General features: G+C 47.9%; 1 protein-coding gene across 1 annotated transcript in view; it reads left to right on the top strand.

Annotated features, from left to right (window-relative positions):
* Positions 1–6807: 6807 nt before the first annotated feature.
* TMTC1 (transmembrane O-mannosyltransferase targeting cadherins 1) overlaps positions 6808–12846 on the top strand; it is a 958188-nt gene continuing 952149 nt past the window's right edge. The window contains exon 1 of the mRNA XM_069228190.1: positions 6808–7280. Within this exon, the coding sequence (XP_069084291.1) occupies positions 7033–7280 (248 nt within the window). The 5' untranslated portion in view covers positions 6808–7032. The remainder of the gene's footprint in view (positions 7281–12846) is intronic.

The raw sequence follows: 12846 nt of genomic DNA, 5'->3' as shown, positions 1-12846 counted from the left end.
CCAGCTTTAACCTCTGCACACGGCCGGCCCCGTGCTGCTGGTGGTGCACCCTTGGTGTTTTCCTAAACTTTGCCATGTGGACACCTTAACCGCCAAAGACTGGGATTGTAAGTCGAGTACTTACCTGCAAATTGTGTTGTAACTTTTCCTCCACTAGGACTACCTTTCTTTCATGACAAATTCTATTGTCTACTTTTGAAATTGAAAAGTATTACCTACCTGTAAACTGTTTTACCTGTGAATTCTAAACAAAGTGCATTTGATACTTGAAAGTGATACATTGTTGAAACTGTACTTACCTGCTACAAAGATCCCATTGGTTGTAGAAATAAAGAAAAAAAGTATATTTTTTGATTCATAAAAAAATGGCTTGGGGTTAGTCATTGAGTGTGTGCCTCATTTCTTGACTCTGTGTGTACGACAAATGCTAGGCAGAACCCTCTGATAAGCCTAACTGCTCGACCACACTACCACAAAAGAGAGCATTAGTATTATCTACTTTGGCCTCTGTAAAGCCTCTGGGGATCCAATGGACTCTGTGCACACTATGGGCCTCATTACGACCCTGGCGGCCGGCGGTAAGCTGGTGGTAACACCGCTAACAGGCTGGCGGTGTTCCGCCAGCTACTATGACGTTAGCGCAATAGCCACGGCCATACCTCCGGCCCCTCCAACATACCCCAGGGCAGCGGTGCAAGCACCGCTGCCCAGGGTATTATGAGTCCCCGACCGCCAGCCTGGCCACAGCGGTAAACACCGCCATGGAAAGGCTGGCGGTAAGGGGGACTTGGGGTGCCCCTGGGGGCCCCTGCATTGCCCATGCACTTGGCATGGGCAGTGCAGGGGCCCCCAGGCATAGCCCCGTCGTGCATTTCACTGCCTGCAAAATTCACGATGGGTGCTACTGCACCCGCTGCACCTCAGCATTGCCGCCGGCTCTATTACGAGCCAGCAGCAATGTTAATGTGACTTTTCCGCTGGGCCAGCGGACGGTAACACCATAAGGTTTAAGATAAAAATGCAATTAATGAGCACACTCTTTTAGAAAATGTGTGCATTCCATTGTTGAGCCTTGCATGTTTTCTTGGTCTACTTGCCTAATTCATTCTGCAGCTTCTGTTTCTAAATATTTGTTCAATTCATTATAGATGGTGTATATTCCTGTAGCAAGGCATCTATTATTTCTTTTAGGAAATGGCCACAGAAGAAAGTCAGAAAAGTCCATGTTTTAATTAACTGAGGAAGTGTACTTTTGCAGCTAAAAGACTGCAGTGTTCCAGCTATTATTGGCATAGCTTTGCTAAACTATATGTGGTAACTACTACCAATGTTTGTGTATTGTAATGTGGCTCCGGACAATTATTTTAGGTTCAAGAGTGCTGGAAAGAAAACACTGCATGAATGTATTGCAATTATCGTGCCATAAGGCCAAACCTTCAACAGGGTTGAATTATAGGTTCCATTATGTATCAAATCATTTATGTCTGATTCAGACATAGTCAAATTTACTATTGGAATAGAAGGTTTCTGTAAGTCCTTCATTATTCCAAACCCTAGACAAGTGGTCTGCTGGATAGTTTTATTCAGAAAGATAATTTCTTTCTGTATTAAACAGGCTCAAAATAAGGCTCCTTTGCCTTGGATCTGCCGGATATTGGTTTCCCAAATGATTTTCTAAACAACATTTGCTTTCCAGTATTTATATCCTTGAATAGCCAGGTTTTGACTAAACTCAGTAGAGTAAATAAGCTCTTTGGTAGTGATTTGATTTTGTGGAAGCTGCTGTGACGTCTGTGTGAAATAGAAGGCTAAAGGGTGTTATCTGTCAGCACTCTGAAAATAAGGGAATTTTTAAAGAAATTAGAGTGGCTCTCAGGAGACAAAGCCTCACAATGTTGCCATTGTGTGTAATTGTGAATTTCTCTAAGATAGCTAGTCCCTTGTATGAAATGATATGCATAATGATGATAACAATACATTTCTTTATAATTTGCTGACTTCCAATAAGAATCTTCATTTTTCAAAGTAGCATATGCTTGCAAACTGACATCACTCTTTTAACAGGTTCAATGCCCCAATCATCTGAGATAGAGCCACATATTATAATATAATTCACCAAAACATTTATTACATAAGGCAACTGCCTGGTATGGAATTTCTCCCCAGGCTATGTCCTCTGGCATGGGATACGTTTAAACGTTGCAGTGTAGAGAACTCTTTGGGCTTTGTGGGATGAAGAGAGTGGTTATAATTCAGGAACCACAGGTGATGCAATTGTTCTTGCAGAAATGAAATGTCCATTGAGTATCAGTAGAACGATGAATATCGTTGACAGCTACATGATGAGGAAAAAAGTTACCAGGGCGATCCAGGCATATGACCACGGAGGAATCAAATACTTGTCATGAAACCACTGACAAGCATGAAGCAGTCATTGGCGGTGGGTGACTGCAGAGGGGGTTGAAAAATCTCCTGTATAATATCTAGAGTAATTTTCTTTGTCATTGGTCTGTTGAGGCTCCCAAAAGATTACCAGTTTAAATTACGTAGGGTAAGGTTGAATTTCATAGTAAACCAAGTAAATGCATTGGTCATTAGCTACTGTCATATCAGCAGCATCAGCTGTGTTTGTTTCACTCAATGTTCTGTATAGAGAGTTAGGCTTAAATCTCTGTGGCTGGGAACTCGTGCTAAGAATGTTACAGCTTTGTTCAGGGGAAAGGGGCGGGAAAGGCTGAGTGGCACTACTCTAAATCCTTCTTGGTGTCTGCGGTGTCTGGCTATAGAGGAATGGCCAAATAGGGCTTTTTAATGTGGTCGATAGACACATGTCTGCTTCTTCTTGATTGAGGCAGAGAGGCAGGATAACAGTTCTGTTGCCTTTTACCCCTAAAACATTGATGGGTTGTCTGTAAGATGGTTAAAAAGCTTGCTTGTCATGTATGTTTTCCTGAACTAGGAAACCCACCCGTCAGCGGCTGTAATAACTTTCTCTTCATAGGTGGTGGCGTCAGAGTGGTTTGTCTTCGACAGCTTGTCTCTGACTTCTTGGATACTCTGTAAAATATTCAAACGTTTCTGTAAGTCAAATTTATTGTCATACGCCACCATCCCAGAATTATCTATGCGAGGCACATACATAGGAACCCCAAAAGAGAACCTCATATGGAGAGTGTCCTCCCAAAACTCATATGGTCAAGTTATTTAAGCTCTCTGAACTCGATACAGGTTATGGTACCAACTAAGACCTGAACTTAGCACCATAGCAATCAAAGCTTATTTAATCATGCTATTGGCAGGCTCATCTGCGCCTTTTGATTCAACTATGTACTGGTTGCTCAATTGCAGACAAACTCCCAGAGTAGACATAGAATCCATGTAAGCCTTAGAGGAAAATGCAGGACTGTTACCTGAATTAAATAAAGGAACTGCTTCCATTGACACTATGCACTGCAAATCTTTTACTACTGCTGAAGCACTTGCACTTCTCTGTGGCCAAACCCATAGGAATCGAGAACATGAATCAATCGCTACCACTTTGTACTCATATCAGCTAGCTGAATGAATGGGACTGATATGATCCAAATACATTACCAAGAAGGGGATGTGTGAGATAATGAGGGGTGGTTTTGAGGGTCTTTTGCCAGTGGAGGGTTTAATCTGATGACAAATGTCACACTGGCAAAATATAGTCCCTAATCTGGTAATAAAAACTAGCCCACCAGTAGCATTGTTGTAGCATGGCTATGGTTGTGTTGATGCCTGCATGTGCAGAGGCCAAGCCCTCATGGCCTTCTTTGATTAAATATAATCTAGACAGACTATTCAGTATTATTCTTTCTCCCATTCCTAGTATTGTAACTACAGGGATGCTACCTGAATTAATGGTGTAGAAATATCTAGGGGGGATTAGCTGCATGAGGTTTCCCAGGTTGCTTGGTTGCATTTATGGCTATTGAAATATCTACGTTGATCTTTGTTTGAGATCTGGTTAGCACTGCTGCTCCTTCCCCTAGGGCCAGGATGTCTAGATCCCAACCCAGCACCTCAGCCACAAAATCTGCATCCGCTGTGGTTCCTGCTACTCCAGTATGGTCTAAGGGGGCACCCGTCAGAGCTGCCAGTGTGCCACCAACAGAAAAGAAGTACCACCCTATTCCACCACCTGCAAAGGTCAAAAAGGGTCAGGCTCCAGCAGGGGACAGTCACACCACCCACCCAGCAAGGCCTTGCCCAAACACCGACTGGACAGTGCCAAGGTCCCTGCAGCGACTGTCAAAAAGGGGAAGGGCCACAAGCCAAAGGGCACATCACCTCTGGGCACGATGTCTCCTGGTGGGGGGCTGGTGACCACCATATCATCAGGGATGGCAGCCACATGCACCACAGTCACCACCGCCGCTCCGACGGCCACCTGCACCGCTGCTGCTACAACGTCAGTCTGCAGCATTCTCCCCAAGGATCAGCCATCCGAGGCTGCCGGGGGCGGTATGGTGTCTCCATCCACCTCAGCAACCGCCACCTGCATCACCATCAGCACTGCCATGTGCACAGCCGATGCCACTCTGTCGGACGTCAGCCCCATCCTCAGTGTGCAGCCGTCAGAGTCTGCAGGTGACGTCCTGGACCCTGGACACGCCACTTGAGACACCACCTCCAGCACTGACACAAACCAGCAATTGGCAGCTTATGTCGCCGCAGGATGGAGTGTGTGTCTGCCTCCATGGAGTATCATGCTACCTGTTCCAGGTACATCGCGTGGCTGAGACACCCAGGTGAGACGAAGTCAACTGCCACACCCCAGGTGCATCACTGGGCACAAAGCCCCCTCCAGAACCAGTGGAGAAAAGCATCCACTGACCCAGTCCTTGGCAGGATGAAGCACTCTGGGCACAAAGCCCCCTCCAAAACCAGTGGAGAAGCCATCCACTAGGGAGACTATGGATTTGCACACCCCCTCCCCAGGACCAAGCAGTGGGCAAACCACCCACTTGAGAGACTTGAGAGACTGTGGCTTTGCACTCCCCAGGACCAAGCAGTGGGCAAACCACCCACTTGAGAGACTGTGGCTTTGCACTCCCCAGGACCAGGCAGTGGGAATGCAGCCCCCTCAAGGAGCAGTGGTGTCGTACCATCGTCCGGCTGAGGTTCCCCCCAACCCCTTCCCCCTGAGGTGCCTGTTTTTTTTTTACCTGATGCCACTGCAGTGTTCTATCCGTTTTGAGGCTGTGGCAGTCGGAGTGTTAAAGTTGCTACCTGTGTTGGCGGTTTCCGCCATGGTCGTGATTCCATTTTTTTAACCGCCGGCCTGTTAGCGGTATTACCGCCACTTTAACACCGACCTCCACGGTAGTAATGAGGGCCAAAATTGCCAACTCAGCAACCCCTACAGCAGTGAGGAGCCATTGATTAAGATGTTGGTTCACTGAAGGGACATCACAGGTATCATGTGGGAACACCAGCTGAGCTGTCAAAGGTCTGTCATACTCGAATTAACTCCTGATTTGGCAAAGGTTCTTTAACTTGCTGTGACTGGCTGTTAGTAGTAAGATAAAATAATTCTCCCTGCTGCCCCTCCTAACCCAAAAGAATTTCTGTGGCCACAACGTTCACACTAGTTTGCTCTCTATAAAAACATACACTTTCTTCCTCTCTCGCAGACTCTCGCTGTGCTACCAGCGAGCCGGGTGATGTAGCGCTCTTAATTCAGCATCATGAAACCGCAAGGCTGTGACAGCGAGCTCTACACAAAACATATTATAGGTAAATATGCAAAAGTTAAAAACAGTCCCACTTTTCCTTCCGTTTAAAGTTCTACCTTCTCTTCCGTTTACACTGCTCTGAGTAAGGCAGTTATAAATAAAACCGATTCGACGAGGCCTTATGTGAGCCATGTTTGAGATCCAGGCAGGGATACGCGTATCCCCGCAGACAGCCTGCGCGTGATGCTGTCTTCCTCACACTGGTGATAATGGCAGTCAGTATGCGTGCGGTTAGAAGGCGCTGCATCGGGGACATGCGGTTCCATGGCCTTTCCGAGTGCTGCTGGGAGGGCACGGCTTTCCCTGGCGGGAGACTGGGCGCTGGGACTGTCCTGGGTGCTGAACTCACAGAACACGCCTGCCTGCGCTCGCCCCTCCCGGCCTGGGGCGTGTTTGACTTCCCTGCGGTTGTGCGAGGAGTGTGTGACACACCGTGTGTTTTCCGGTTTGTAGTGTGCTGTCAATTCCCCAGAGTCTCGTGCACACAGTGAGTGGGGCTGGCGCCAGACGCCAATCTTCTCATGATTGTGAGCCCTCGACACTACGCACCAATACCTCCTTTACCATCACTCACCCGATATACTTGTGCACAGCGAGGGGGTGCGCGTGTGCACGCGAAGCTACAAGCATTGGCATCAGAGCAAGAGTTGTCATCTCAGCTGTCCACTGCCCCCACACACGATGCACTCCTGATAACGATGTCCCGGTCCTCTGTTATACATGACACTAAAAACAATGCTAATTTGGTGGCTCACAACAGCAAAATTGTACTTTTTAAGAAAATAAGAGGGTCGGCCTGTCTTAAGACCTTTAAGTTATACCACCCAGCATCTCACACTCCAAATGCATACGTGCTGTGCAGTCCCACGCCCAAAGGGCAGGATATTTCGCTGTCTTTGTACCGTACCTAATATTTCACTATAAACATGACTCGTAACCCACCTCACCTGCTCCACAGGAGTGCACCGCCCTCCACTCCCCTCCCACCTCCACCAGTTGCACGCTGCCCTCTACAGTCCGTATTTCTAGGCTCGGATGGGAGTACGCATGCGCGCGGCTGAGGCGGCCGAGGATGTTTCTTCCTTGGGCAGCTGCTGCCAGTGCGAACTGCGCTCGCGGGAGAGGCTGCTCGAGACGGAGCGCGCGACAGAGAAAGCCGAGACAAGCAGCCGACAGGAGCGCGTTCTACACAGGGCCGCGAGGACACGGTTGGGGTGACGCGGGCGGGCGGCAGCCGTGACCCCTGGGATGCCCGAGCGCTGAGGACGCGATGCCCGCTTGGCGCTGGCCCCGGCTCTGCGGGCCGCCGCTTGCCCTGTGCCTGATCTGCGCGCTGTGCTACCGGCAGGCACTGCACGGGGAATTCCTGCACGATGATGTCTGGGCCATCCTCAACAACCCCGATGTCCGGCCCGGGGCACCGCTCCAGAGCATCTTCAGCAACGACTTTTGGGGCAAAGGCATGGGCGAGAACAGCAGCCACAAGTCCTACCGGCCGCTCTGTACCCTCAGCTTCAGGTACGACTGACAGCCTTCAAAAACCGTAACATTATGAAGGAAACTATAGTACTGCGCCTTAGTGCCATAGCAACATTCCTCATTGGTGCACTCATCTCCTCCGAGGATGAGTGCACACTCCGCTTCAGATAGCGCCTTAAAGCTATATCCCTACGAGCGCTAACACAACACCTCCATGCTTCAGTAAAGCACTCACACCCTCAAATACAGCATCCTGGCTTCAGGTACTATTGAGAGCATTGAAAACCAGCAGCACTACGAGCTTCAGGGCACCATAATACACTCGCAGTAATTAATGAATTCAGCATCAAGCTATGCCACTTTAATGCACCTACACCCTCTGATGAGAGGACGCCGGGCTTTAGATGATAGTGACAGCATCTTATAACATCTCCACGAGAAGGAACAAGACACTGCCCCTCATTAGGTCACTTATACCCTCTAATAACAGCAGCCTTCCCTTTAGAACAGGTACTGGAGGCACCGTATACCACTGTCCATCGGTGCACTTCGGTACTAAACCTACCACTACCCTTACCGGCATCACTGCATCCCTGTCAATCCAAACTGACAGCATCCGACTACTGCACTTCCCTACAGTGACAGCAGCCTCAGCTTTCTGTAGCGGAAGCATTTTAGGACAGGCACGCTCGTGCCCTCGCGGATGACACGTTGGTTTGCTCCGGGGCTAAGCCGTCACTGCACTCTTAGCATCAACAGCTGACAAGCAGGACGAGCGCCCTGGACCACAGCACTTCCCACAGTGCCAACCACCTAAGCGTCGTGTACTGGGAGCACCTCAGCGCGGACACCCTCCTGTCCTCACGCATGACGCGGCCGTGCTCCGGGGCTAAGCCGTCACTGCACTCTTAGCATCAACAGCTGACAAGCAGGACGAGCGCCCTGGACCACAGCACTTCCCACAGTGCCAACCACCTAAGCCTCGTGTACTGGGAGTACCTCAGCGCGGACACGCTCCTGCCCTCACGCATGACCCTCCGTGCTCCGGGGCTAAGCCATCACTGCACTCTTAGCATCAACAGCTGACAAGCAGGACGAGCGCCCTGGACCACAGCACTTCCCACAGTGCCAACCACCTAAACCTCGTGTACTGGGAGTACCTCAGCGCGGACACGCTCCTGCCCTCACGCATGACCCTCCGGGGCTAACCCGTCTCTGCACCCTTCCTGCCAATGAGAGCATGCTCGGGTTCAGTCACTTACTAATGGGGAGTCTGAAAAGGGTTGCGTCCATCTCACAGTGCATGTCTTCCCCCAAACCTATGTCCGTTCAATATCTTGAGGCATCTGGACACTCCTCGTCGGCCCATAACTTCATTACAGCCTCGAGCACATCACTGCACCCTTGCCTGAAGGAAGTGACTGCACAGTTCCCCTGCACTAACCTTCATCGACGGCGCCCTCATCCCCAGGCACTCCTTGGAAATCACATCACCTAATGCAGCATCCAACACTAAGCTAGACCATTCATTCCCCTCTGGGGATGGCGCCAACATCTACACACCACAGCGTGTACTACAACTCGCACTGCCATCAGCCACCAGTGGACTCCTCCTGCAATGACAGCAGTCTAAGCGGCACCACAAGCATGCGCCTTTCACCCTAGTGTTGCCACCAGGCCGTTGTTTTACCCATCAGGCCTGCATTGTTATGCCCATGCCACAAAAATGTGGGAAAGCAGTAGCATGCACTATTGTACCCCTTTTAATACAAATCTAAAGCAGCAAACACATGAAAACAATCGATCATAAAAATGTTTGAAGGCAAGCTACTACAGTAAAGAGAGGGTTACTTGTCATCTTACAAAAAAATATGGCGAATGTTACCCGAATCGTTTTTCGCCTACCGCCTGCTGGCTGTTCCAAAATTGCACAGACATTGCCGGTATGTTTTTTCTGAGAAAGGTAGCAACTACACTTCACCCCATCGCCGGTGCACGCAGAGATTAAACTAACCATTATATTTTTAGCATCAGAGTCCCACAGCAGCGAGAATCCACAACCACGAATATAATTGTAAACTTGCAGCATCCAAATGACATCCCAGCTCCCCAATCCAGTGATAGCGTGGTTGTATTCAGATATTAGAAAGAACAGCCACAAACCATAGCGCCAGTCCAACAGAAGGCCCTCTCCCAAGTCTTCACTTCCCTCAGTTACTGTTCTTGGAGATACAGGTACCACGAGCATCTTCTTAACGCCACGCCCACCACTGTGTCCTCGCCAGCAGGAATGGATCACAGGTGTGGACGTGTGACCCCTGGATTGCCTCTTGCGACCCCTGGCACTGTCTTTGCGACCCCCGACCTCAGTGGTGACAAAATCAGTGCCAGGAACAGCTTCTCCTTATGGTCATGAGTTGGGGCTCCACTTTCCTTGGTTTCTGTCAATTGTTTATGCACTGATAGTGAATAATACTTTATTATTCACTATTAGTGTGATAAAGAGTGCCTGGCAGCTGGAATATGACCCTCGCAGGCAGCTGAGGTAAGTAAAACATGCATTAAAATGTATTTTTTGTGGGTGCTTGCCCTCCCTCTCTACCAGTAAGTATGGAGGGTATGCACTGTGTGCACAAGATGGCCCCCGGGGCCTCCCACCACTGAAGCTTCTACCTAAGGCCCACGCAGCCTACGCCTGGCATTGGCCCTCAGCTTTAGGAGGCAACAGTCCTCAGTCTGAGCATCCTAGTAAATCCATCCTCCAACGTGTCCCCCCCTGACATCAGAACTACAGGTACAGAGAGCACCGAGGCTGGCACTGCGAGGCACAGCACTCCCACCAACAATGACCCCTTCATGTGAAAGTACTTTACTCCTACATACTGCTAGAAATATAACCCGCCCAATGCACTCCTAGCCACCGCACTCTCATAACTGCTAACAGAGCTCAGCCTGGCACTCCCAGGCACTGCACTCTTACCAACAGCGACTGACATACCCCTTCACGTGCACTTACGACTACTTCACTCTTCTCTACTGCTAGAGTTATAACCCGCCCCATGCACCCATAGCCACCGCACACTGCACTGCACACTTACAACAGCGACTGACATAAGCTATCACGTTCAGTCACAGCCTCTGCATACTTACAAACAGCGAATAACATGACCCGCCTCCTGCACTCCAGCCACTGCACTCTTACCATCAGCGACTGACATAACCCGCCTCGTTCTCTCACGTCCACTGCACCCTTGCCTAAAACTAAATACAGAACCCTTTCTTGCACCGCCTGGCGCTGCACGTTTACCAACAGCGACAGACATAAACCACTGCATGATTGCTAAACGCGACTGACATAACCCACCTCGTGCACTCTCGACTGCTGCATTCTTACCAACAGTGACTGACATAACCCACTCAGTGCACTCACATCCAGAGCACGTTTACCTGCAGCTATTGATGTAGCCCAGGAAGTGCACCCTGACCCATTGCACTCTTACAGGTCCTGTGTACCCCATTGCGAGTTGCAGTCGGTGTCTGAGACACCGTACTGCATAGCAATTTGCGACTTGCAAATTGCGAGTCGCAGGGACTCGCAATTTGCAAGTCGCAAATTGCTTTTTTCCTACATCTGGCCCTTAATCTGTTAGTACTCCCAGATTATGAACACTTTGTGCAGTCTCCAAAAATTCGGAAGTGTTCAAAGGCCAGAGATTACCTGGAAGAGGTAATGACATTTCTTACATTCTATAAGAAACTCTGTCTTGCTCCCATTGAATTCTAATTTATTCTGTTAAAGCCATCTAGCCTTAACAAATAGGCAGGTATTCAATCTGTCTAGGTGGGCTGGGCTGTCATTATCCAGCAAGAATATAATTTGGGTATCATCGGCATAGTTAACAAAGGAAATCCCATATGATCTAATAAATTCAGTAATGGCTTCAGATATACATTAAAAAAGGTAGGACTCAGCTCCGAGCCTTGTGGGACCCCATGGCACATCTTTTTTTAATTTGACTGGAAAGGGGAAAGTGCAATTGGCTGGTATCAGATAGATATGAATCAACCCAGTCCAGACATATGCCTTCCACCCCAATTTCCTTCATTATATTCAGTATTATTCGGTGGTTGACAGTATCAAAGGCGGCAGATAAATCTAGCAAAATGAAAACTGCCACCTTACCATTATCAGCTGTCATTCTCAGCTCACCCAACGCATGGATTAACGACTGGTCTAAAGCCTATCTGTTCACTTTCCCAAATTTTATTTTCCAGGAAGTTTGCCAACTTTCTACTAACATATTTCTCTACAATCTTTACTGGACATGGCAGTTGAGAGATAGGCCTGTCATTGCTAAGGTTATTGATGTCAGCAGGCAGATTTTTCAATAATGGTTTAACAAGTATTTTTTCCAACCAGAAGGGACCTTACCCGTCCTTAAGGATTGATTACACACTCCTGCTAGACCTGGGTATAGATCTTCTGCCCTGTCATTCCAGACTTTATGTGGAATAGGATCTAGTGAGGAATTAAAGGAGATAGACATAGCTAATTCCTTGAACAACTCACTACTCATAGGCTCAGTGATGTCCAATGTATTGGTCAGACCCAACTCTCTGCCTCCTGAATTCATCAATGAGTTCTCAATACTCAATCTGTCTTCCAACTGGAGGTTACTTTTAGTGGCAGATTCCTCTCCTATATCTTTCAGGATTACTTCAATCTTATTATGAAAAAGCAATCATATAGCTTATCGCATAAATTCTGTGATGGTGTCACCCTACTTTTAACACACTCTGGGTTTGTCAGATGTCTTACTATCTCAAACATTTTTTACTTTTTTTAGCAGCTTCCATAATAGTTGTGGCATAGTGAATTTCTTTAGATTTCCTCATCTTTCTCTTGTACTGATTTAGGGCTTCTTTCAGAATCAATTTATCACTGTCGGAGTAGGTCCTGTGCCACTGCCTTTCCAACTTTCTACCTTTAAGTTTAATTTCTTTTAAGGTTGTTAACCAAGGAGCTGAATGTCTAGGTTTAGACTTAATAAGCCTGATAGGAATTATTCTCTCTAAAGTCTCTTTGATTGTATCCTGGAGACAGTCATAGTTTTCTTGTACTGAGTCTACCTCCTTGAAGCAGCTCTGTAGGTCAAATGTCCGAACATCTTTTAACCTCTCTAGCTTAAACCAGGCTCTACCTAATCTGTTTTTCTTATTTTCTGTTTCTAGAAGACCTGACTTACTCTCAGTAATTCAAATATCACTAAGGTGTGATCTGACCAACATACCTTGACTAGATTCTTAACTGTAATCAGATCTGATGGTGCCATTATTAAATCCAGGATATGGCCTCTTAGTGCATTGGGCCAATAACCTGCTGCCTCAGACACAACACCTCAAAAGAGTCTAATACGTCTCTACTATAAAGGCAAGCTCTGCTTTCTGCCCAAATATTAAAATCTCCCAGTAGCAGAAAATTAATGTGGGACAGGGCAAGATTAGTCCCCAATTTCATAAAAGGTTGAATGAATTCCTGTAGTGGTCCCAGGGGTTTAAAGCATAAAAGCCCAGAAGCTATTACCTTACCCTTTTCTTTAAGAAT

The sequence above is a fragment of the Pleurodeles waltl genome, chromosome 4_1 (genome assembly GCF_031143425.1).
Source record: "Pleurodeles waltl isolate 20211129_DDA chromosome 4_1, aPleWal1.hap1.20221129, whole genome shotgun sequence".
Taxonomy (NCBI): domain Eukaryota; kingdom Metazoa; phylum Chordata; class Amphibia; order Caudata; family Salamandridae; genus Pleurodeles; species Pleurodeles waltl.
The sequence above is the reverse complement of the archived record's forward strand: the minus strand, read 5'-3'. Positions and strand labels throughout refer to the sequence as shown.